Genomic DNA, 25,381 nt, shown 5'->3' with positions numbered 1-25,381 from the left:
CGAGATTGTACCACTGCACTCCAGCCTGGGCAACAGAGTGAGACTCTGTCTCAAAAAAAAAAAAAAAAGAACAAGCTGTGAGGTCACACAATACTTTTGATTCATTATGTGAATATACATACACACACACCTCTCTATTACTGTAACCATCTCTATATATTGAACTCCATATGCTTATGGTAACTTCTCCAAATCTAGCCCAACAAAACAGGGTTCATTTTAATTTTTTCCCCCATGTTTATGATTCTCAGACAGAAACCTGACTCTTACTATTTTTAATAGTTTACTTATTTGATCAACCTCCTGTTTTGACATACCTTCTGTTGCTGCTCCACCTAATGCAGATGCTATTCTAACCCAGTTCAGGGTTGCTGCTGCTTTCCTGCATGCCAGTCCTTTTCACCCCTCTTGGGATTTGATATTCAGCTTCAGTTCACTACTTCCACTTTGGTTGATCTTTTCACCTTGCTCTGAGATTATCCCCACCACTATCCCCAGCCCCTTAGGGGAGCCAACCTTACTCAGGCTCTTATACTTGTATTGGACTGCCCCCTCCTCCCCAGCATGGATAATTACTATGCTTGAACCCACCTCATGGCCTTTTTTTTTTTCTTTTGAGACAGGGCTCACTTTGTCACCCAGGCTGGAGTGCAGTGGTGCAGTTTTGGCTCACTGCAGCCTCGACCTCTTGGGCTCAAGCAGTCCTTCCACTTTAGCCCTCTAAGTAGGTGGGACTACAGGTGTACCCATCACACCCAGCTAAGTTTTTTGTATTTTTTTGTAGAGTTGAGGTTTCATCATGTTGCCCAGGCTAGTCTTGAACTCCTGAGCTCAAGTGATCTGCCTGCTCTGGCCTCCCAAAGTGCTAGGATTACAGGCATGAGCCACCATGCCCAGCCCCATCTCATGGCTTTAAGACTAAAGTGTTCAAGTAGAAAAGGAGCGAGGGTAGCCCAAAGAAGGAACTATTTAGATATAAGTATTTTATTAGCCTAGAATTAATTTTAGAATATGGTAAGATATGTGCCTAACTTTCCCCTCCCACCTGGTTAGTCAACTTTTCCAACACTATTGCTGAATAATCTATGTTTTCCAGTGTGATTTGAAATATTGTTTGAATCATTACTAAATTCTTAAATGCTTGAGTATGTTTCTGGACTTTTTTTGTGTTCCATTGGTGTGTCTATTTTTATTCTGGTACCACACTATTTTAAATTGTTATGGCTTTATATACGTTTTAGTACATGGTAAGACAAATATTGTCATGTATTTATTTTTCTAGATGAACATTAGGACTAATAAAAGCACAATTTAGACTGTATTAGAGTTACAGTGAAATACTGTTTTAGGGATGAATATTTTTTATAATATTGACTCTTTCCTTCCAGAAACATGGTGCATCTGTTTATCAAGTTTACTTTTTTTCTTCTTTCTATTTCTTTCCTTTTTATAGCTTTTCTTATATGCGATCGCTTTATGTTTGTTGGATTTTTGTTGTTGATTTGTTTTGTTCTACTTAGTGTTAGAATAGGCTCAGTGGCTCATGCCTGTAGTCCTAGCACTTTGGGACGCCCAGGCAGGAGTATGGCTTGAGTCCAGAAGTTTGAGACCAGCCTGGACAACAAGCAAGACCCCTTCTCTACACAAAAGATAAAATTTAGCCAGGTGTGGGGAGGCACATGCGTCTGTAGTCCAGCTACTCAAGAAGCTGCAGTGGGAGGATCCCTTGAGCCCAGGAGGTCGAGGCTGCAGTAAACTGTGATTGTGCCCCTGCACCCCTGCCTGGGCAACAGAACAAGACCCTGTTCAAAAACGAACAGCAAGCAAAGAAACAAAAAACAAAAAAGAAAAAAAGTTAATGAACTGGGTGTGGTGGCTCACACCTATAATTTCAGTACTTTGGGAGGTTGAAGTGGGAGGATTGCTTGAGCCCAGGAGTACCAGACCAGCCTGGACAACATTCTGAGACCCCACCTCTGCAAAGAAGAAAAACAATTAGCCGGGCATGGTGGTGCTCGCCTGTAGTCCCTCCCAACTACTCGAGAGGCTGAAGTGTGAGATCACTTGAGTCTGGCAGGTCAAGGCTCTAGTGAGCTATGATTGTGTGACTGTACTCCAGCCTAGGTGACAGAGTGAGACCCTGTCTCAAAAAATAAAAAAAGTTAATAATAAGATTTTGTTCATGTATATTCTTTATGCCTAATAATGGGGCATGCAATTCTGAAATGACAGGAATGATTGCAAAATGGTTTTGAAGACATCAGTCCTTAATGGATGATAGGTAATAAAGGATACGTTTGGGAATATTTATTTACTGGGCATTTGCTATGGGCCTACTTTGTATCAAGCGTTGTATTAGACACCAGGAATTCGAGGATAAATAAAATAGGGGGTTTCCCCTCCTCAAGTAGGAAGACAAATAAATAAATGTATGAAAATTAAAATATATATTACATAACAATAAGGCCGAATGGAGTATTATGGGTAAATATTGAAAGGAGGGATTATTCTTGTCTCAGGAATTGAGCAAGGCGTACAAAGAGCTTCTAGGGCTTTGCAGAATAATTAGGCATTTGACCTGTGCAGAAAAGGATCAAATAAAAATTCCAGACAGAGAAAGTGACATAACCTAGGGTAGCAGGTGCAAAGGGAAGAAGTGGTAGGCATGTTCAGAGAATAAAAAATAGTGCTATGTGACTAGAACATTGTGGAATTTAGAAAAAATGAAATTTTGTGAGTACTAGGAAAACAATTTGCTGGAATATCTTTATTGTATATCTAAATAGCAGAGAATTCACTGTATTGACCTGTGAAATTTTTTACATGTTGTTAAATATATAATGGCCAGTTTTAAAAATATTTATTAATTTTAATAGGTTTTGGGGAAAACATGGTGTTTGGTTACATGACTAAGTTCTTTAGTGGTGATTTCTGAGGTTTTGGTGTACCCATCACCCAAGCAGTTTACACTGTGCCCAATGTGTAGTCTTCTATCTCTCACCCCATTTCCACCCTTTACCCCAAATCCGCAAAGTTCATTGTGTATCATTCTAATCCCTTTGTGTCCTCATAGGTTAACTTCCTTTGTTTATTTGTTTGGTTGGTTGGTTGTGTTTTTTGAGACAGAGTCTTAGTCTGTCACCCAGGCTGGAGTACAGTGGTTCACTCTTGGCTCACTGCAACCTCTACCTCCTGGATTTAAGCAATTCTAATGCCTCAGCCTCCCAAGTAGCCGGGGATTACAGGCATGCATCACCACTTCCAGTTAATTTTTTTTGCATTTTTAGTAGAGAGGTTTTCGCCACATTGGTCAGGCTGGGCTTGAACTCCCAGCCTCAAGTGATCCGCCCGCCTTGGCTGCCTCCCAAAGTTCTGGGATTACAGGTGTGAGCCAGTGCACCTGGTCTATTTATTTTTTATAGAGACAAGATCTCCCTATGTTGCCCAGGGAGGTCTCTAACTCTTGGTCTCAAGGAGTCCTCCTGCCTCAGCCTCTCAAAGTGCTGGGATTATAGTTGTGAGCCAGCAGCTCTGGCCAGTGGCCAGTTTTTGTAAAATTTAAATCATTGGATCCTATTTTTATATTTTTGACTGCTAATATTTTCTTCTGTTACATGCATTAACTCATGATTTCACTGACATGTTTTGTTAAAATCACCTTTTTTTTTTTTTTTTTTGAGACGGAGTCTCGCTCTGTGGCCCAGGCTGGAGTGCAGTGGCGTGATCTTGGCTCACTGCAAGCTCCGTCCCCCGGGTTAACGCCATTCTCCTGCCTCAGCCCCCCGAGTAGCTGGGACTACAGGCGCCCGCCCCTACGCCCGGCTAATATTTTTTTTGTATTTTTAGTAGAGACGGGGTTTCACCGTGTTAGCCAGGATGGTCTCAATCTCCTGACCTCGTGATCCGCCCGTCTCGGCCTCCCAAAGTGCTGGGGTTACAGGCGTGAGCCACCGCACCCGGCCTAAAAATTACCTTTTAATAAGTTTTCAGAAATGTGAACATTGTGGCAGCAAAGGGATTTGGGAACTTTTTTGGGGTAGAAGCTTGTATCCTTCAGAGTCAAGGAAGCATTCATTTTTAGAAAGCTACAGTTTCCATAGAGAGTAGTTAGCAGATGATGAGTGTATCATTTGTATATGTATATGTATATGTATATTCTTAAATAGTCCTTCTTTATATTGGATGGCCCTGAAGTAAAGAGTGTTTATAAGTATAGGAAGGATGAGCTAGGCCAGAGAAACAAACAAAAACATCAAAAAACATGATGTCATCTAATTGTAAGATTAAACCTAATGGAAGTCTTAGAAATTGCTAACCTGTTTCCGCCTTATTTTTTCCCAAAAGTAATAGTAGTGGATAGCAATTAAGTTTTTATCAGTATATTTAGTGTCTGTGTAAACAATTTTTTTTTTTTTTTTGAGACAGAGTCTCGCTTTGTGGCCCAGGCTGGAGTGCAGTGGCTCAGTCTTGGCTCACTGCAACCTCCATCTCCCAGGTGCAAGCGATTCTCCTGCCTCAACATCCCATGGTCTCGATCTCCTGATCTCGTGATCCGCCTGCCTCGGCCTCCCAAGGTGCTGGGATTACAGTTGTGAGCCACTGCGCTGGCCAGAACTTTGTTGTTTTTTTTTTTGAGATTGAGTCTTGTTCTGTCGCCCAGGCTGGAGTGCAGTGCTGAAATCTCAGCTTACTGCAACCTCCGTCTTCCAGGTTCAAGTGATTCTCCTGCCACAGCCCCCTGGAGTAGCTGGGATTACAGGCATCCACTACCACACCCAGCTAATTTTTTTTTTTTTTTTTTTTTTTTTTGAGGCGGATTCTCACTGTATCACTCAGGTTGGAGTGCAGTGGTATGATCTTGGCCCAGTGCACCCTCTCTGCCTCGCAGGTTTAAGTGATTCTCATCATGCCTCAGTCTCCTGAGTAGCTGGGATTATAGGCGTGGACCACCATGCCCAGCTAATTTTTGTATTTTTGGTAGAGATGGGGTTTTGCCATGTTGGCCAGGCTGGGCTCGAACTCCTGACCTCAAGTGATCCAGCAGCCTTAGCCTCCCAAAGTGCTGGGATTACAGGTGTAAGCCACTGTGCCTGGCCAAGTAAAAGATATTTTTGAAAGCACTAAATATTCTTTATGGATTTTAGGACTCCCCAAAATGAGGTTTCAGGTAAATAGGGAAGCGAAACATTTCATCTATCTGCCCGTTCATCTTGTCCTCATTTATGGCTTGTCCTCTTATATGTACCAGGTCTGTATAGTGGATAGATGTGCATAAATCAGTGATTGTTAAACAGTAATATGTGCAAGGATTTTTGAGGTACAGTGAATGTCCACCGAACCTTTAACAGGACTGAGGAAAGAGGGAGGGGAGGTATCTTAGAAAAGGTCGCAGTTTTTCCTAAGAGTAAGAAACCTCCAGGTGCTGACTGTGAAGAGAGGAGAAAGGAAGGAACACATGAGTGGCTGTTAATTTTACAGATTGAAGGAGCAAAAACTTTGAAGTGGGAAATAACAAGGACAGTGGTGAGCAGGGGAAGGGATTTGGGATGGTGGCAGGGAGAAGGGTAGTATTGTTAGGACCCTGAATGTGCTAGGCAGAATGCTGAGAGTCTGTCAAGGGTCAGATGTTCAGGCACCTCATGCATAGTGTTAAGGAGCCTAAAGCTTATCCCTATTGAAGGGTTTTTATGTTCAGAAAGGATTTGCTTAGGTCTGTCATTCTAATGGATCAGGGGAAGGAGGATTGGGAGATGGAAGATAGAAGAGACAAGAGACCTAGAATCTGTTTAGACTCTGACAGTGTCCCGGAGGTACTAATGAGGATCTGAAGTAGTAGGAACAACAGGACAGAGACATTCAGTAATATGTAAGAGCTTCAGCTGACCAGCCTGGTGATCAATTTAATGTGACAGAGAAGAGGGAGGAAGAAATAGCAGAATGAGTTTTCCATTTCGAGAATATATGTTCTAGGTGCATCACCACTACCTGAGATAGAACACACACACACACACACACACACGCACACACACAGTGAGTTAATTGAACCATTTCTTAGAATGAAGAAATAGACACTAAGTTTTAAATTCCCGGCTTATGTTCATGGAACATATTACCCTGTTTGTAAAACAAGTCTTGTGTCTACAAATTGTTCACTGGCATATATTAACAAGATGATAATAAGGCCCCAGATATTCACATTTGTATGAAAGCATTGAATATATTTGCATTTGTCTGTATCTAATAAATGTTTAGTTTTGCTTGGCACTTTATACTAGTTACTTAGATGAGTGATTACATTAATTTTTCTTTTCTGGAGAATTGAATCATTTTGAAAAGCAAAATCTTGCAGTTCTATCTGTAAAAAAACTCATTTGTTCTTTTTGATATATCAGCTGATTCTCATTTTGAAATTTCCTGTTTGACTTCTCTCTGTTGTCTATGTGTTCTCTCTCTCCAGCCCCCTCTCCCCAACCCTTAATTACACATTCTCTTGTACTTGGTATTCTCTTTTTCTCAGGAATAGTAAACTGTTATTCATTATATTTGTTTCTTGTGGTCTCTCCTCCCCTCCCCCACTTCTTTTTTTTCCAAGATGGTCTCTCACTGTTGCCTAGGCTGGAGTGCAGTGGTGCAATTACAGCTCACTGCAGCTTTGACCTCCCAGCCTTAAGCGATCCTCCCACCTCAGCCTCCTAAGTAGCTGGGACTACAGGCATGCATCGTCATGTCTGGCTACTTTTGTTTTATTTTTTGTAGAGATGGGATCTTACTATGTTGCCTAGGCTGGTCTTGAACTCCTGGATTCAAACAACCCCGTAGCCTTGGCTTCCCAAAGTGTTGGAATGACAAGAGTGAGCCACCATGCTTGGTCTCTTTGTGTCTTTTGTGCTTGTCAACTTGATATATTATTTGCTTTCTTACTCCCAACAATTCCAAGACTCAAAGGCCTATTTATCTGATAAGGACTGTGGAAGAATGGCACTATAATATCCCTCATTGTTATTTCTTTTCTCTTAGCTACCAAAGGCAGCAAGCATTCCAATCTAAACTTTTGAAAATGGCAGTGTATAGTAGCTAGCTTAAAATTGTTCATGAGATTAAAATCTATAATCTCACTCACCAATATTACCTGTCTCAATGCTTTTCTTTTTGTAATATTTATTTATTTATTTAGAGACAGAGTCTTACTCCGTCACGCCATGGTGGAGTGCAGTGAACAATTATGGCTCATGATACCCTCAAACTGCGGGCCTCAAGCAATCGGTCCTCCCACCTCAGTCTCCCAAGTAGCTAGGAGTACAGGTGCCACCACCACACCCAGTTTTTAAAAAATATTGGTAGAATTGGTAGAGAGACAGCATCTTGCTATATAGCCCAGGCTGGTTGTGAACTCCTGGCCTCAAGTTGTCCTTCCACCTCAGCCCCCAAAATGCTGGGATTATAGTCAACCACTATGCCTGGCCCTATCTCTGTTTTTTTTTTTTTTTTTTTTTTTTTAATGTTCGTTTGGCTTCTGGAATACTCTAGATGATAGGTATTTATATAATTGATAAGAAATTGATTAGGAGATTTTACAAAAACTGATACTTAAGGGGAGGTTACATTGCTGAGCAACATGGTATCAAAATAAGACAGGTCAAATTTGAGAAATCTGTGATTCTACAGGTTACCCTACAGGTAACTGACTCGATGTCTCAGTCCTAAATTTCCAGGAGAGCAATTCTGGTGTAAGCACCTGGATTTAGAAGCTATTTTCACCTAGACAAACATGAGTACCTAGGCACCAGTCCATTATTAGAAATTGAGCACAGATGCTAATTTCTAGAAAAGAGAGATGGGTTGTCCAGGTGGGCAAGAAGTTGCAGTTTTGATCAGGCTGCTGCTGCTGGTAATTTTTTTCCAGCTACAAAGTTCCAGGATACACAGTTTGCCTCTTTCTCCCCTACCCCCGACTGGCCCCCCCATTATAGGTCAAATTTATTTTTTTTTGAAAGTTGATAGCATTGACGTATCCTGGAATTGTGACCATATAAGTTCCCAGGTAATATACCATGTGATAATCTTTTTATAGGGTTATGTCAAGAACCTTTTGTATGTACCACCTTTTCCCCACAGTGATGAAGAAACAAAGGAATGCATGTTAGTTGCAAAAAGTCTGAGTGAGTAGACTCCTAGATTAACGTGTCTTATGTGACACTAGGGGCATATAGATCATTTTTAAGGGAATATAAGTAACTGTGATGATTAATGTTTACAAATTGGTTTTAATTTTTTGAAGCTGTTGTTGTGCCATGTAATCCATTATGGTTTTCTTCACATAAACATTTAAATGGAATTTTTTCCTTTATCTAAACTCTTAACCAAAATTTTTTTTTTCTTTTTTTTTGAGATGGAGTCTCACTCTGTTGCCCAGACTGGTGTGCAGTGGTGCGATCTTGGCTCACTGTAACCTCCTCCTCCTGAGTTCAAGCCATTCTCCTGTCGTAGCCTCCCGAGTAGCTGGGATTATAGGTGTCCACCACCACGCTCAGCTAATTTTTTTTTTTTTTTTTTTTTTTGGGTATTTTTGGTAGAGGCGGGGTTTCGCCATGTTGGCCAGGCTGGTCTCAAATTCCTGATATCTGGTGATTTGCCCACCTTGGCCTCTGAAAGTGCTGGGATTACAGGTGTGAGCCACTGTGCTGGCCTTGATCAATTTCTTTTATCCCTGATGTAAAGAACAGCTTTGGGGCTTATTTCCAATTTTATTCAAATGTTTTCTAATTTGTTTGCTTCTGCTTTTAAAACTTTACTACTTACTCTACTTATTATAACATTCTTTTGTTTATTAAGAATTTATTTCTGAAATTGTCAAATATGTAAAACAATAAGCAATAATATAACAAACACCCTGCATACATTCATCACCCAATTCTAAAACCTGACCAGCTCATAGCCAATTTTTCATACATCTCCTGTAGTAGTTTCCTAGAGCTGCTGTAACAAAATATCACAAACTGGGTGGCTTAAAGCAGCAGCAATTTCTTCTCATAATTAAGGAGGCTACAAGTCTGAAATAAGGATATCAGCTGGGTTGGATCCTTTTGAGAACTCATAAGGGAAATCTATTCCATGCCTCTTAGCTTTTGGTGATGGGTGTCAATGGTTGACAGGTTTTTTTTTTTTTTCTTTTTCTTTTTTTAATCACCCTAATCTCTGCTTCTGTCTTCACATTCCATTCTTCCTTTGTTTCTGTCTCCATATGGCTATCTTCTTATTAGGAGATGAGTCATATTGGATTAGAGGCCTGCCCTACTCCATCATGTGACCTCATCCTAATTACATTTGCAATGATCCTTTTTCCAAATAAGGTTACTCTCTAAGATACTGGGGGTTAAGGACTTCACATACATTTCTTGGGGACCACAATTCACAATTCAACCCATAGCAGACTGCCTTCTGGCCCCCCCAAAGTTTATGTTCTTTCCACATACAAAATAGATGCGCTGTATCCCAATATCCCCCAAAAGTATTAATCCATTTTGATGTAAACTCTGTAAGTAAGTCTCACATCTTACCTGAGTATAATAAACTCAGAAAGTCCCAAATCTCATCTTCTGAATCATCTGAATTGGCGATGGGTTAAGACTTTGGTTAATTCTGAAGCAAAATTTCTGTCTCTGCTGGGCATCTCTGGTGGCTCATACCTGTAATCTCAGCACTTTGGGAGGCCAAGGTGGGCAGATGACCTGAGGTCAGGAGTTCAAGACTAGCCTGGCTAACACAGTGAAACCTGTCTCTACTAAAAATGCAAAAATTAGCCAGGTGTGGTGGCACCTGCCTGTAGTCCCAGCTATTCGGGAGGCTGAGGCAGGAGAGTCGCTTGAACCCGGGAGGCAGAGGTTGCAGTGAGTCAAGATTGTGCCATTGCACTCCAGCCTGGGTGGCAAGAGTGAGACTCTGTCTAAAAAAAAAAAAAATAACAACTTCTATTTCTAAACCTGTGATACATAGAAAACAAGTTATCTTTCTGAGATGCAGTGGTGGGACAGGCGGAGAAGCATTCCTATTCCAAAAGAGAGAAATTGGAAGGAAAATAGGGATTTAGAGCAGGTTTATAAGTCTGCAGGACAAATTCCATTCAGTTCTGAGACTTGAAAATAGTTCTCTGTGGCTTGATATTCTGTTCCCTAGGCCCATTGACATGGCCTTACCCCTTGGTCCTGGGTTGGCAGCCTGCCCCCTTTTTTTTTTTCTTATGCCTACTTAGTTCCTATTTTTTTTTCCTACCTTTTTAATCTTAAGTACAGATGCTTCTTGAGTTATGATGAGCTTACATTCTAATAAGGCAGGAGGATTATTTGAGCCCAGGAGTTTGAGGCTTTCGTTTGTGATTATTGCACCTGTGAACAGCCACTTCACTGCAGCCTAGGCAACATAGTGAGACCCCATCTCTAAAAAAAGAAAAGAAAGAAATATACCTTACTGATCTAACATTTTGGCTTAGCCTAGCCTACCTTAAACATGCTCAGAACACTTACATTAGCCTACAGTTGGGAGAAATCATCTGGCTACATGGTTCACTGGACAAGCAAGCATTGGTTGTTTAGTCTCATGATGGCATGGCTGACTGGGAGTTGTGGCTTGCTGCCGCTGCCCAGCATCACAAGAGAATATTGTACTATTGTGTGTTGGGTTTGCATCATGGTGGTAAAGTTGAGAAACTCTTAAGTAGAATGATTTTAAGTTGGATACCACCTACAGATACTTTCTAGTATACCATTTTACTTTCTTTTATTTTTCATTTTTATTTTATTTTATTTTATTTTTTGAGATAGGGTCTTGCTCTGTCACCCTGTCTGGAGTGCAGTGGCACTGTCACGGTCACTGCAACATCAGCCTCCCAGGTTCAAGTGATCCTTCCTGCTCAGCCTCACAAGCAGCAGCGACTATAGCCATATGCCATCATGCCTAAGTTTTTTATTGTTTGTAGTGACTGGCTATGTTGCCCAGGCTGGTGTCAAACTCCTGGGCTCAAGCTATCCTCCTGCTTCAGTCTCCCAAAGTGCTGGGAGCTACAGGTGTTTCGCTTACTGGCCTGGCCTTTCTTATGTTTGAGATACATATATATCTCTCAACTCACTCACATTGAGATAGAGATATATATATATATATATATATATCTCAATCTCGACTCACTGCAGGCTCTGCCTCTGGGTTCACGCCATTTTCCTGCCTCAGCCTCCCAAGTAGCTGGGACTACAGGGGCCTGCCACCACGCCTGGCTAATTTTTTTGTAGTTTTAGTAGAGACAGGGTTTCACCGTGTTAGCCATGCTGGTCTTGATCTCCTGACCTCGTGATCCGCCCGCCTCAGCCTCCCAAAGTGCTGGGATTACAGGCGTGAGCCACCGTGCCCGGCCCTTTATGATTTTTAAAACGATTTTTCTTGAATTATTTTCTTAGTGGTTGTTGTAGGGCTTACTATCTTTATCTTAACTTACTTTACTTAATTTTAGTAAGATGTATAAGCATATCTTTTTTTTTTTTCTTAAGCATATCTCATTTTATTGGGCTCCTTTTTATTGTACTTCACAGGAATTGCATGGCTTTTTTCTTTTTTTATCAAATTGAAGGTTTGCGGCAACCCTGGAGTAAGCAAGTCTGTTGGTTTCATTTTTCCAACAGCATGTGCTCACTTAGTGACTCTTTGTCCCTTTTTGTTAATTCTCATAATATTTCACACATTTTCATTATTATATCTGTTATGGTTATGTATGATCAGTGACCTTTGATGTTACTTACTATAAGGTGAAGTTAATAAATGTTGTATGCATTCTGACTGCTGTACCAGCTCGCTGTTCCCTCATCTCTCTCTACTCTCCTCAGGCCTCCCTGTTCCCTAAGACACAACAATGTTGAATGTAGGCCAATTAGTAGCCCTTTGACAGTGTACATAGTCACCTAGGAGCTCTGATGAAGATGTACAAGAAAATGTTCTTTTCATGCCTGCTAACACAACATCCATCCTGCAGTCTCTGGATCCAGGAGTCAATTTGACATATAAGTCTTATTTAAGAAACACATTTCGAAAGGCTATGGCTGCTATATAGAGGGTGATTCCTCTGATGGATCTGGACAAAGTACATTGAAAATTTTCTGGAAAGAATTCACCATTCTAGGTACCATTAAGAACATTTGTGTTTTGTGGGTGGAGGTCAAAATATCAACATGAATGGGAGTTTGAAAGAAGTTGATTGTAACCTTCATGGATGACTGAGAGATTCAAGACTTTGATGGAGGCTGCAGATGTGGTGGCCAGTAGCAAGAGAGCTAGAATTAGAAGTGGAACCTGAAGGTGTGACTGAATTGCTGCAATCTCATGGTCAAACTTCAGTGAATATCTTCTCATAGATGAAGAAAGAAAGTGCTTTCTTGAGATGGAATCTGTTTCCTGTGAAGATGTTGTAAACATTGTTGAAATGACAACAAAGGTTGTAGAATATGCCCCTATACTTAGTTGATAAAGTGGCAGCCAGGTTTGAGAGAATTGACCCCAATTTTGAAGAAAGTTTTACTGTAGGTAAAATGCTGTCAAACAGCAGCGTATGCTACACAGCAATGTTTTATGAAAGGAAGAGTCAATTAATATAGCCAACTTTATTGTTAATTTAAAAAATGGCTAAGAGTGGTAGTTCACACCTCTAATCCCATCCCTTACAGAGACACTAGTATTGCTTGAAGCCAGGAGTTTGAGACCACCCAGGGCAACATAGCAAGACCTTGTCTCTACTTAAAAAAAAAAAAAAAGAAAGAAAGAAAGATAGTGAAAGTGCCACAACCACCACCTCAGTGAGTCAGAAGCCATCAACTCTGAGGCAGGAGTTTTTACCACCAAAAAGATAAAGACTTGCAGAAAGCAGTATTCTCCTGTAAAGCTCCATTGTCCTCCTCCGCCTTTTGCTGTTGTTATAATAAACATTATATATGTTAAAAACTCAACAATATGTTGGTAAACTTACTGTTTTATATAATATGTGCTTTTTTTTTTTTGAGATGGAGTTTTGCTCTAGTTGCCCAGGCAGGAGTGGAATGGCGTGATCTCGGCTCACCACAACCTCCGCCTCTTGGGTTCAAGCAATTCTCATGCATCAGCCTCCTGAGTAGCTGGGATTATAGGCATGTGTCACCATGCCCAGCTAATTTTGTATTTTTAGTAGAGACAGGGTTTCTTCATGTTAGTCAGGCTGGTCTGGAACTCCTAACCTCAGGCGATCCGCCCACCTTGTCCTCCCAAAGTGCTGAGATTACAGGCATGAGCCACCCCTGCCTAGGTATTAATTATTCTTTATAACTTTGACCCAATCTTGTTTCATTGTATTGTCATTGTCACATTGTTACGTTTGTATATGTTACAGTGTTGGCAATACAATTTGTAGACATTGTTTAATTCAACTATTTAAATTAAATAGATAAGAATGAAGAAGAAATACCTAATCACACTGTTTTACTTCCTGCATGGTCTCTGTCAGAGCTGTTTGTTTTTCATGTAGATTGCAATTACTGTTTGGTGTCTCTTGATTTTAGCTAAAAGAATTTCCTTTAGTCTTTCTTTTTTGTCACATCTGGAGCAAGAAAATCTCTAAATTTTTATTTTAAAATGTTTGTATTTTGCCTTTATTTTTGAAAGACAGTTTTGCTAGTTATAGGATTCTTGATTTACAGGTTTTTTTTTTTTTTCTTTTCTTTTTTTTGGGTATTTTGAATATGTTATTCCACTGCCTTCTGGCCTCCGTAGTTACTGATTGGATCTCAGGTGTTAATTTTATTGTATTTATCTTACATGTGGCAGGTCATTTTTCTCATTCTGTTTTAAGAGTTTTCTCTTTATTTTTGGCTTTTTTTTTTTTTTTTTTTTGAGGCAGAGTCTTGCTCAGTTGCCCATGCTGGAGTGCAGTGGCACAATAAAGGCTCAGTGCAGTTATTGATCTCCTAGGCTCAAGCCATCTTCTCACCTCAGCTTCCTGAGTAGCTGGGACTACAGGCTTGCGCCATCATGCCTGGCCTGGCTAATTTTTTTTTTTTTTTTTTTAAAGTAGAGGTGAAGTTTTGCTATGTTGCCCAGGCTGGTGTTGAACTCCTGGGCTCAAGTGATCCTCCTGCCTCAGCCTCTCAAAGTGTTGGGATTGTAGGCATGAGTTACCACTCCTGGCCACTTTCATAATTTTTAGTGTGGATCTCTTTGTTTTCATCTTATTTTGAGTTTGTTGAGATTTTTGGATGTATAATTTTTTTTTTAATCAAATTTTGGAAGTTTTCAGCACTGGACTTTCAAATGTAGTTTCTGTCTCCCTTTCTCTTCTCCTTCTGGTTGTTGATACATATGTGCATTTAATGGTGTCCCACATTTTTTTCAGGCTGTTCTTTAGGTTGTATAATCTAAGAAAAAAACTGTCCTTTAGGTTATATAATCTGTATTGATCTCTTCTTAAGTTTGCTAATTTTTTTCTTCTCCCAATTCAATCAGCTTTTGAGTGTTTTAAATAAAATTTAAACTCTAGATTTTCCATTTGTTTGAGGTCTTTGTCTCCTGAGTCCAACATCTGGGCACTCTCCAAGACAGTTTCTCTTCCTGTTCCTTTTTCCTGTGTGTGTTCTTTATTTTTTAATTTTTTGTTGAATACCTATTTTAGGTAATATAGCCCGTCTGGATAATGATTCTTTTTCTCCTTGTATGTCTTACTATTGTTTGTTTGGTCATTTATTTGCTTAATCACTTTGCCAGACTGATTTTCTGAAGTCTATTTTTCCAATGGTATACACCCTCAGATGGCCCTGCTCAAACAAATGTAGGACCCACTTTCCCCCCACTATTGCCCCATTTTTTTAGCTTTACCTCCTAGGATTGCCACACCTTGCGGCCACATAAACCACTTATTGTACTTAACCTTTTAGCCAGTTATATTTTCACCCTTTCCTTTTGGAGGTGATTGTTGCTTAGAGACTATTTTCCAAGGATATCAGAGGTTATTTTCCAGTCATTTCTTAGAGGGTGTACAATTGAGCTTGTACACAGTCTTTTGACCATTAGGTATGAATGTGATTTTGCTTTGAAATTTGACTTTTGAGGAATTGCCCCTGGGTCAGAGTAACTAATTTTTCAGCCAGTTTTTGATCAGAGGTTGTACTGTAGCCCCTTGAGCTTTATTGATTGATGCATTTGTATTTGGCTTGGGGAGTGCTTTTAGGTAGGTCACAAATCCTGATACAATTTCTCCCCATTGAGTGCAGCCTAGTTCATGTGCACAACATTCTACAACCCCAGGGATGAGTGTGATCCCAGGAGGGCCCTTCTTGCTGTCTTTCTCTCGTTCACTCTTTTAATCTTCTGGCTGTTCAGTTGTTGTACTTGTTTCTCCTTGTAACTATCATTCTTGTCCTAATTGCTAACAAGTCTCCATTCGGTTTTTTCCCTCTGACTTTACTTAAATTGTAGTGAGTACACTGGAAAATAGACTTCAGGTACTCTTTATTAGTTTTCTTTTTTTTTCTTATTTGTTTTTGTTTGACAAATCATAATTGTATATGTTTGCAGAGTACAGTGTGATGTTTTCACACACACGCACACACACAAATTGTGAATTCTCCATTATTTTTGACAACACCCTTAAGCATGAACTCTAAGCCCGTTAAAAAGCAAAGTCTGTCCTCTCAAGTAGAACTGCTGAATTCTTTGGTTCTTACAGTCCCCTTAAGTGTACACCCTCTGCCCTGCTGCTCTGGAACTGGGGATGGGATGAATAGCCTTCTTCTGAAGAGATACTCTTGCTCTACAACAGGGTATTGAGAGAAGGGAAGGATATGATAGCTTCTTGTTTTTTCAGTTTGTTTCTCATAATATGGAACTTTCCACTCTACTAAAAGCTGGGGCAGGGATGATAGGGCCCTAATATTCTTGACTTTTTGTGAGGATGGGGATCTGTGAATGGGAGCTACCAGGTCTGAGTTGGATCAGAGACACTGGCAGCCTGGCCCTCATAGGATGAAACTGTAGTCCTAGACTAGAAGCTGAGTTGGAGGAAGCCCTCATCTTCTTGGCCATGCCATCTAGAGTGGACCATTTGTCATAGGGAGCTGTTGGTGTGGGGATGCTGGGAGCAAGTTGTGGCTTAAATGCTACAGACTCTTAGTGTCATTATTGAGATTTAGTAGATTTACTTGGGTAAATTTTTTTTCTGTATGTCGGTAGGACAATTCCAGAGACAACTTGACTGTTTTTCACCTGTGAAATGGTTACTTCTCTGGGGAGATCTCCCATTCTGGATGTTTCACTCCCTTTCTTTTTTTTTAAAAAAATAAATAAAAATTATCATATTTTAAAGTTTTATGGGCTGGTTAAATAATGATTTCTATTCACTGTCCGCTCTTTGGAAGTTACTGAGGTATTTGAGGCCTCTTTTGCATATTTTCCCCAAATTTTGCCATATAGAATGTTACTGTTTCGGTGTGCTCTAATCTTTTTTAAATTTTTTTGATCATTTGCAGGAAAAAATGCATGTAAAATTCTTCCATTGTAACTGGTACTTAGAAATACTTTTATTCAGTGTGTCTAGATAGGTTTTGTTGTTATTTGGGATTTTACTTTTTAGAGATATAAAATGATGTTTGTAATTCAGTTGAGTCTGAATCCTAGTTTTTCTTTTTTCTTTTTTTTTTGAGATGGAGTTTCTCTCTTGTTGCCCAGGCTAGAGTGCAATGGCATGATCTCGGCTCACGGTAACTTCCACCTGCCTGGTTCAAGCGATTCTCCTGCCTCAGCCTCCTGAGTAGCTGGGATTACAGGCACCCACCACCGTGGTCGGCTAATTTTTTTTTTTTTTTGTAATTTTAGTAGAGATGGGGTTTCACCATTTTGGCCACGCTGGTCTCGAACTCCTGACTGTAGGTGATCCACCTGCCTTGGCTTCCCAAAGTGCTGGGATTACAGGTGTGAGCCACCATGCCCAGCGAATTCTAGTTTTTCAATAGAGGGGTTGAAATCATGTACCTAGTTAGATAATTAGTTTTTTGGTTTTTTTTTTGTTTTACTATGTCCTTGTAAATATTGTTGCATGGTGTTATTTGGCACCACAGTGCAGAGTGAATGAAACCATGTGGTTGTACTGAAGTTGGGCTAGGTTATACTTTATTACTATTTATAAATTAGTTTCTTTTTTGACATGTATCACCTGATCATATGTAGTTAGACATAACTTTTTATATCCTCTACTTGCAGTCTGCTGATTTTATTAATTATACACTGATACTTACAGATTGTTGTTTTTGCAATTCAGTCTTCTGTCACATGACCAGTCATGATTTTGAGCTGTGAAAAGTTAATATTGCCTGTTATTTGCACATGGGAAATGGAAGATGTCAGTCAAAGTTTCTGGGAGTGTTCATTGACTTTGTATCTCTTGGGCATTTCTGACCTACTTAGGTAAAGTATCTTCTTTTGTAGCCTACATATATCAGCTTGGTGGGGCTGAATGACAGGATTCCTCACAGACAGTTGAAATAAATGACCTAAACCTTGCTCATTCATGTAGGGCTGTTCTTTGTCTCTTAGGTCCCAACACCCTATTTCAAACTGTCTTAGATACGATTACTTCCTGAAGAGGGGAAAGATAAACATTGTTTTTACACCCTTGGTACAAGAATCAGTTTTGATGACAAGGTGTTGGGAAGAAGAGGTGTGGTAGATTGTGTCCTGGCCTGTGGCCTCGGTGCCTGGGAAGAGTCTTCCTGTCTTGCAAAGTTTGTGAGACTGATGAAGATAATGCCTTTGTGAATTTTTTTAATAGGACTATTTGTATGTCTTTGTTTATATTTTTCTGTTTGTATTATATGCAAAAATTAGATTCTTGTCCAAAATGAATTCATATTTTGAGTTAAGGTAGGTTAGTTAGTATACCTGATCTTTATTTCTGAAGATAATTGTAAAATTCTGATTCATGTTAAGAACATGTATGATTTTTGTCTTTTTTTTTTTTTTTTTTTTACCCCAAGACTTGCTACATTTGTGATGAACAAGGAAGAGAAAGCAAAGCAGCCACTGGTGCTTGCATGACATGTAATAAACATGGATGTCGACAGGCTTTCCATGTAACATGGTAAGGATGTTTCCATTGTTGCACAGAACTGAACTTGGCAAATACCTTGCGTAACAATCATAAGTTAAAGACTTAGATACTCAAATATTAATTATGGTAAACTTTATTGGTGTAGTTTCTCTGTTAACATTTACTTATTTGTAATAAAGATAATTCTAATAACCAAATGTATTTACCAGAGTGATTTTGCAGTAAGTGGACCCTGGTTCTGATGTCTTATTCTGTGTAAGCTTCAGTTTCATCTTATTTTAAATTTTGGTATTGGGGCCGGGCGCGGTGGCTCAAGCCTGTAATCCCAGCACTTTGGGAGGCCGAGACGGGCGGATCACGAGGTCAGGAGATCGAGACCATCCTGGCTAACGCGGTGAAACCCCGTCTCTACTAAAAAATACAAAAAAACCTAGCCGGGCGCGGTGGCCGGCGCCTGTAGTCCCAGCTACACGGGAGGCTGAGGCAGGAGAATGGCGTAAACCCGGGAGGCGGAGCTTGCAGTGAGCTGAGATCCGGCCACTGCACTCCAGCCTGGGCGACAGAGCGAGACTCCGTCTCAAAAAAAAAAAAAAAATTTTGGTATTGATTACCTATCCTTCAGTTTGTTATTATGATTAAATGAGCTAATCTAGGTAAGCTTAGTGCAGTGTCTGAATACAAGGATTCAGTGAATGATAGTACCTCCTTACCTTCTGTGTCTCAAGTGAGAAGTAGTGTAACCATTGTCATTCTCAATATTACAATGGCAACTTCTCAAAAATTTACTTAAGATATTCTTTCATGCTGGGTGCAGTGGCCCACACCTGTAATTCCAGCACTTTGGGAGGCTGAGGCAGGTGGATCACCTGAGGTCAGGAGGTCCAGACCAGCCTGGCCAACATGGCAAAACCCTGTCTCTACTAAAAATACAAAAATTAGCCAGGTGTGGTGGCAGGTGCCTGTAATCCCAGCTACTCAGGAAGCTGAGGCAAGAGAATCGCTTGAACCCAGGAGGTGGAATTTGCAGTGAACCAAGATTGCACCATTGCACTCCAGCCTGGAGACAACCAAGACTCTGTCTCAAAAAAAAAAAAAAAAGAAAAAAAAATATATCCTTTCAGCAACAAAATTTCAAGGGCAAAAATTATTTACAACAATATATTTTACATAATAGGTAACAGTTCCAAATAAAAAGGTCAGGAATAATCTGTGCACTTACTAATTTTAAGAATCAGTCTGTGCCTCACTGCTAGTGTAGGTACATGCTCATTTCCTGAGTTTTTAGTGTTTGATTATATGAAATCTGTTTTATACTACTATTGTGAAATGGAAAACGGTTTTTGACTTTTATAAATTCTCATAATGACTCTACCAAATTTCTCAAAGATGAAAGTAGTTTTTGGGGTATGAGATCTGTATACTAATATAATTTTGGAATGTTAAAAGTGTGAAAGGTCAAATTGAAAAGATGATGATTAGAAACTTCAGCGTTTTGTTTTCAAAAATGAATATTCCAGGCACGGTGGCTTTTGCCTGTAATCCCAGCACTTTGGGAGACCGAGGTGGGCAGATTGCCTGAGCTCAGGAGTTCAGAGCCACCCTGGGCAACATGGTGAAACCCCATCTCTACTAAAAATACAAAAAAATTAGCCAGGTGTGGTAAAGCGCTCCTATAATCCCAGCTACTTGGGAGGCTGAGGTGGGAGAATTGCTTGAGCCTGGGAGGCCGAGGTTGCAGTGAGCTGAGATCGTGCCACTGTACAGAATGAGACTCCATCTCAAAAAAAGAAAAAAAAAGAAAAAAAGAATATTAGCTGGGTGCAGTGGCTAGCCTGTAGTCCCAGCACTTTAGGAGGCCAAGGTGGGAGGGTTGCTTGAGCCCAGGAGTTAAAGAGCAGCCTGGACAACATAGCAAGACACTTCATCTCTACGAAAAATAAAAACAAAATTAGCCAGGTGTGATGGTGTACTCCTGTAGTCACAGCTATTTGGGAGGCTGAGGTGGGAGGATTGCCTGAGCCCAGGAGGTCAAGGCTGCAGTGAGCTTTCATTGCAGCACTGCACTCCAGCCTGGGTGACAGAACGAAACCCTGTCTCCGAAAAAATAAAATTGTGATATTAGGTTTCATTTTCATTTCTTCCATTGCTTTTGACTGAAAAGCAGAATTTATGTTTATCTTGCTTATTGTGCTGTGACTTAAAGCACTTAGAGTCTTGAGTGAATGCATGTTTTCCTTGTAATGTTATGTAATCTGCATCCATGGGCTAAATACCATCACTTTAGCCCTTTAGAGGCATGGCCTTTCCGTTTGTACCTGTGACAGATTGAAAAAATAAAACAAAGTGTTAACTGATGGGGTGGAATTGAGGGGGAAGAGAATGGATCTTAAACTTAATGTCTGTTTGGTGACATAAAACATGTATACATCTTCATCCTAATAGAGATGTATGAAGAGTTTGTTTTAAGCCATAAACATAACTTTAAAAAAAGATCAGTTGCAGGTTGGGATGAAATATACTTGGTTACAGCTAGAATAAAGCTTTTTTATTTTCTCATTTTTTTTTCTTAGGAGTTATATTTTCTCAGAACATGAATGATTGGAAGTAAATTTTATTTGCTTATATATATACAGGTACTGTGATTTTAGAATATCAATAATGTACTTGGCTTTTATTTTCAGCGCTCAGTTTGCCGGACTGCTTTGTGAAGAAGAAGGTAATGGTGCCGATAATGTCCAATACTGTGGCTACTGTAAATACCATTTTAGTAAGCTGGTAAGAATTTGTCTTGGATTTAATGAAGTTATTATGATTGGTGTTGACAATAGAATGACACTTTTATTAAAAAAAGCATGTAACAGTTCCTTTGTCCTTGAGTTTTTGGCTTGAGATTGTGTTTAGCATGTTCTTTATTGGAAGTAAAAAGATCTATTAATAGTAATGTTAAAAGATTTTGCTTGTTTCAGTGTATTTGTAAAGGTGAATATTCTTAAATACTCTCATTTAGAATAAATATTAATATTAGGCCGGGTGTTGTGGCTCACACCTGTAATCCCAGCCCTTTGGGAGGCAGAGGCGGGCGGATCACCTGAGGTTGGGAATTGGAGACCAGCCTGACCAGCATGGAGAAACGTCGTCTCTACTAAAAATACAAAATTAGCGGGGTGTGCTGGTGCATGCCTGTAATCCCAGCTACTTGGGACTCTGAGGCAGGAGAATTGCTTGAACCCGGGAGGTGGAGGTTCCAGTGAGCAGAGATCGTGTCATTGCACTCCAGCCTGGGCAACAAGATTGAAACTCCGTCTCAAAAAAAAAAAAAAAAGAATATATATTAATATTGATAGTGAATGTTGGTGTACATTTAGTGAAAAAAATTAATCTGTAGGAAACTGTTTATATTTTTAACACCTTTAGTTAATTGGATTTTTGGCACCAATTATACATTTTGTGATTATCGCTTTGTTTCTCATTTTCTGCTTGATTACCATTACCCATTTACTTATTTTCATTTTTATTTACTGGGAAATAGTAAAACTGAAGTAAGGCTCTTTTGTAACTTGCTTAAAAACCTTCAGAAAAATTTATTTAAATACAACTTTGGGAATTCTTTACATTTGGTCACTGTTTGGTGTCACACAGGATCATGGTGATTGAGTTAGTAATATTTGATTGGGTGTTACATATTTGTATCCATGTTCCTTTGAAGGGTCAGTATGTCTGATGTCCCAAGTGTCTATTTCTCATTCTTTTTAGTGGTAGATATTAATACACTGAAGATTTAAGGCTTATTTTTCTTTTAGTTTCTGATTTTTAAATTATTATATTTCCCTTGTGAATGGTGCTATTTCTTTTGAAAATAAATACCACAAGGGGCTCCTGTCTTACGAAATGAGCAGCTTAGGCCTCTTAATATTTTGGTTTTTGTATATGAATTGCTTAAGAGTGTGTATCTGTATATCCTTTGATGCTGAATGCTTTGATTTATTTTAATGACTAATAAAAATTTTGAGATTGTAAAATTGAAAATTTTTCTTCCTAGGTGTTACAAGCATAGTGAAATGTTGATTTTCTAAATGAGAGATGATATAAATTAAAAAATGGATTTCGAAGTTTGTGCAAATAGAATTTTCTTTTTGCTCATTATAGACTTGATGTTATCCCATTTGATAGTTGGGAAAAATGTCTTTAATTAATAAGATTGTATAATCTTTACATTTGCATGGAATTTGAACTTTTTAATAGTCATTTTTATCTAGTTTACACCAATTAGATGTGGTACCACCAACTTTTAAACACCTCAAATAACTCTCACCTTCATACTTAATTATGCAATGGTACAAATGTTTTAAACAGAAATGTGTGATGCTTTTTAGTAATGCTTTGAAAAATGCATGAGTCTAATACTGACATTTCCTTTAATTTTTAAATTTTTTTCTTTATATGTTCTATCAAATATAATGTGCAGGGATTATTTATTGAACTGCAGAGATAAATTTTTAGAAAACTGTATACCTTAATACTGATGGTATAAGATTAAAAGTCTTCTTGCTTTTCCTAGTGGCATAAAGTAACACTTCAAATGTTTACTTTTCTATTCTAGTCTTGGCACCCTTTTTTAATATGGCATTTTCTCTTTTTGTTGAAACTTTTTATTTTTAAGCTGATGTTGAAAATATATAGTAGCTTATTTAAAAATAGATGATCTATTTTCACACATTTTAATTAATGTACAAAAATACAGCATTAATGTTTAGATTTTCTTTTATAATGCAATGGATAATATATGAATGGTGTCTAAACTGGATTATATAGATTGAAATAGACTTTAAAAAATTTCAGTAGACATTAAAAATACTTCATAGTTGAATTGGTTTAAGCCTAACACAAAGATTATTTTATATACATATATATATATGTATATATATTTTCTTTTTTAGAAAAAGAGCAAACGGGGATGTAATAGGTCATATGATCAAAGTTTAAGTGATTCTTCCTCTCACTCTCAGGATAAACATCATGAGAAAGAGAAAAAAGTAAGTGGATTTGTTGTTGCTAAATTTGTAGCACATCTACTGAATAGAATTTTTTTTTGCCTTTTTAGATAAAATACGTTCTTGATAGTTAAATGGAAACATTGAAATATAGAAACATTTTGACTAATGAGTATTTAATGAAAGGATAGGTTTAATGCCATATTTGTGAATATGGTTTTACCCATTGCAACTGAAAATTTAGATTATAGCTTTATTGAAAGCATGAGAGAGATTTCTTGCATGTGTTACTGTGGTCATCTTGTGAAATCTTTAGGTGACTTCAGCAATAATAGTTTGTTGCTATATATTATTAACTGATTACTTCACCTGTAAGTAATTATCAGCTTTTTTCCTTTATAATAGAACAATTTTGAAGTTCTATATATTCTTGGCTATTTTTTCTTTTTCAGTGGTGCTAATGGTTTGTTTTTTCCAGTGGCTAAATGTCATATCTTTTGTTTGAGAATATTTTGTCTTTTAATTAAAACACTAAAAGCTTGCCTAAATACTAATCTGTCTTTTTCTGACTTGCCTGTTTTCCTGCTTACATTTTTACTTGCTTTATAGGAAATACTTTTTAATAAACTAAAAAATAATACTGGAAAATCATTTGTACTTAATTTGTTCTTTAAGAACATATTGCCATTAGCTGAGCATGGTGGTGGATGCCTGTAGTACCAACTACCCAGGAGGCTGAGGCGAGAGGATCGCTTGAGTGGAGGCTATAGGGTGCTTGGATTGTGCCAGTGCATACCAGCTTGGGTGACAGAGTGAGACCCCTGTCTCTGTAAAAAAAAATCTATTATGAATTGTTTTTAAGGAAGTGAAGATAAAAAGGACATTGTCAATTGGAAAATAATATTTTTCTTAGAAAGTTGGTATATGCTAGTTTTGGAAATATTTCTGCAGACTGTATTTAAAATTTAGATCCTGTATCTTTTTCATATTTGTAGATATGATTTGGTAAATACCAACAAATAATTGTTTAAAAACATTTTGGGGTGGGCATGGTGGCCCAAGCCTGTAAGCCCAGCACTTTGGGAGGCTGAGGGAGGTGGAGGAGTTCGAGACCAGCCTGGCCAACATGGTGAAACTGTGTCTCTACTAAAAATATGAAAAAAAAAAAAAAAATTATCTGGGTATGGTGGTGGTGGTTTGTAATCCCAGCTACTTGGGAGGCTGAGGCAGGAGAATCGCTTGAACCTCGGAGGCAGAGATTGCAGTGAGCTGAGATCATTTCTCTGCACTCCAGCCTGGGCGACGGAGCGAGACTATGTCTCAAAAGAAAAAAAAAAAAGAAAACAAACATTTTGGTTTGACTTTGTTTGTGCCTTTTTTTGAGTTAAACATTTAAAAAACTTATGTAGTTTTGAGAGTAAATTATCTATTATGAGTGAAATAATTATAACTTTAGGGTCATTGTTAGGCATTTATTTATTTGGAGACACAGTGCCACCCTGTCGCCCAGGCTGGAGTGCAGTGGTGTGATCTCAAGTTACCACAACCTCTGCCTCCTGGGTTCAAATGATTCTCGTGCCTCAGCCTCCCTAGTAGCTCTGTTGCCCAGGCTGGAGTGCAGTGGCGTGATCTCGCATTATTACAACCTCTGTCTCTCGGATTCAAGCGATTGTCATGCCTCATCCTCCCTAGTAGCTGGGATTACAGGCACATGCCACCATGCCTGGCTAATTTATTTGCATTTTTAGTAGAGATGGGGTTTCACTATGTTGTCCAGGCTGGTCTCCAACTCCTGGCCTCATGTGATCCGCCTGCCTTGGCCTCCCAAAGTGCTGGGATTACAGGCGTGAGCCACCGTGCCTGGTGACATACCTACATACATACATACATACACGCACATAAGCACACATACACACACATACACACACTTTTTTTTAGATCTCAAGCAGCAAGTAAACATATATATCTTGATTTCTTTTTGAAGTGGTTTTGTTATAAAGTGACGATAGTAGGAGCCTGTCTTGTTTATTGTTGATTAGATTGCTGATAAAAAATAGCGGGGTTGGTTTAATTAGCAGTGTTAGTAATAAGCACCATGAAAGTTTATTTAAGCTTTTTAAGCCATCCACTAGGGATTCTTACGCAGGACTCATTATAAACTGTGAAGGTCTATTAATGGTCTTCTGTTCTCTCATTTCATGCATATTATCTTGTTTAAAAAGCGCTTACTCTATGATCGTATTTAAGATATGCCCTGTCATGTTATTTGAAGGATAGTTATTAAATATGG

At 38.9% G+C, this 25,381-nt stretch overlaps 1 protein-coding gene across 16 annotated transcripts in view; it reads left to right on the top strand.

Annotated features, from left to right (window-relative positions):
- The window catches only part of MLLT10 (MLLT10 histone lysine methyltransferase DOT1L cofactor), a 228,829-nt gene that overhangs the window by 81,647 nt on the left and 121,801 nt on the right, over positions 1 to 25,381 (top strand). For 14 of the 16 annotated variants that reach the window (XM_021943935.1, XM_031652461.1, XM_009214071.4 and 11 more), the window contains 3 exons: positions 18,027 to 18,130; positions 20,782 to 20,875; positions 23,038 to 23,133. In XM_021943935.1, coding sequence (XP_021799627.1) covers positions 18,027 to 18,130; positions 20,782 to 20,875; positions 23,038 to 23,133 — 294 coding nt within the window. Of the gene's footprint in view, positions 1 to 17,346; positions 17,458 to 18,026; positions 18,131 to 20,781; positions 20,876 to 23,037; positions 23,134 to 25,381 lie in introns of those variants that run through there. The other 2 variants (XM_021943948.2, XM_021943939.2) reach the window with 2 other exon arrangements.

This window comes from Papio anubis, chromosome 11, assembly GCF_008728515.1.
Source record: "Papio anubis isolate 15944 chromosome 11, Panubis1.0, whole genome shotgun sequence".
NCBI lineage: Eukaryota > Metazoa > Chordata > Mammalia > Primates > Cercopithecidae > Papio > Papio anubis.
Note: the sequence above shows the minus strand (reverse complement) of the source record. Positions and strands in the feature narration are given on the sequence as shown.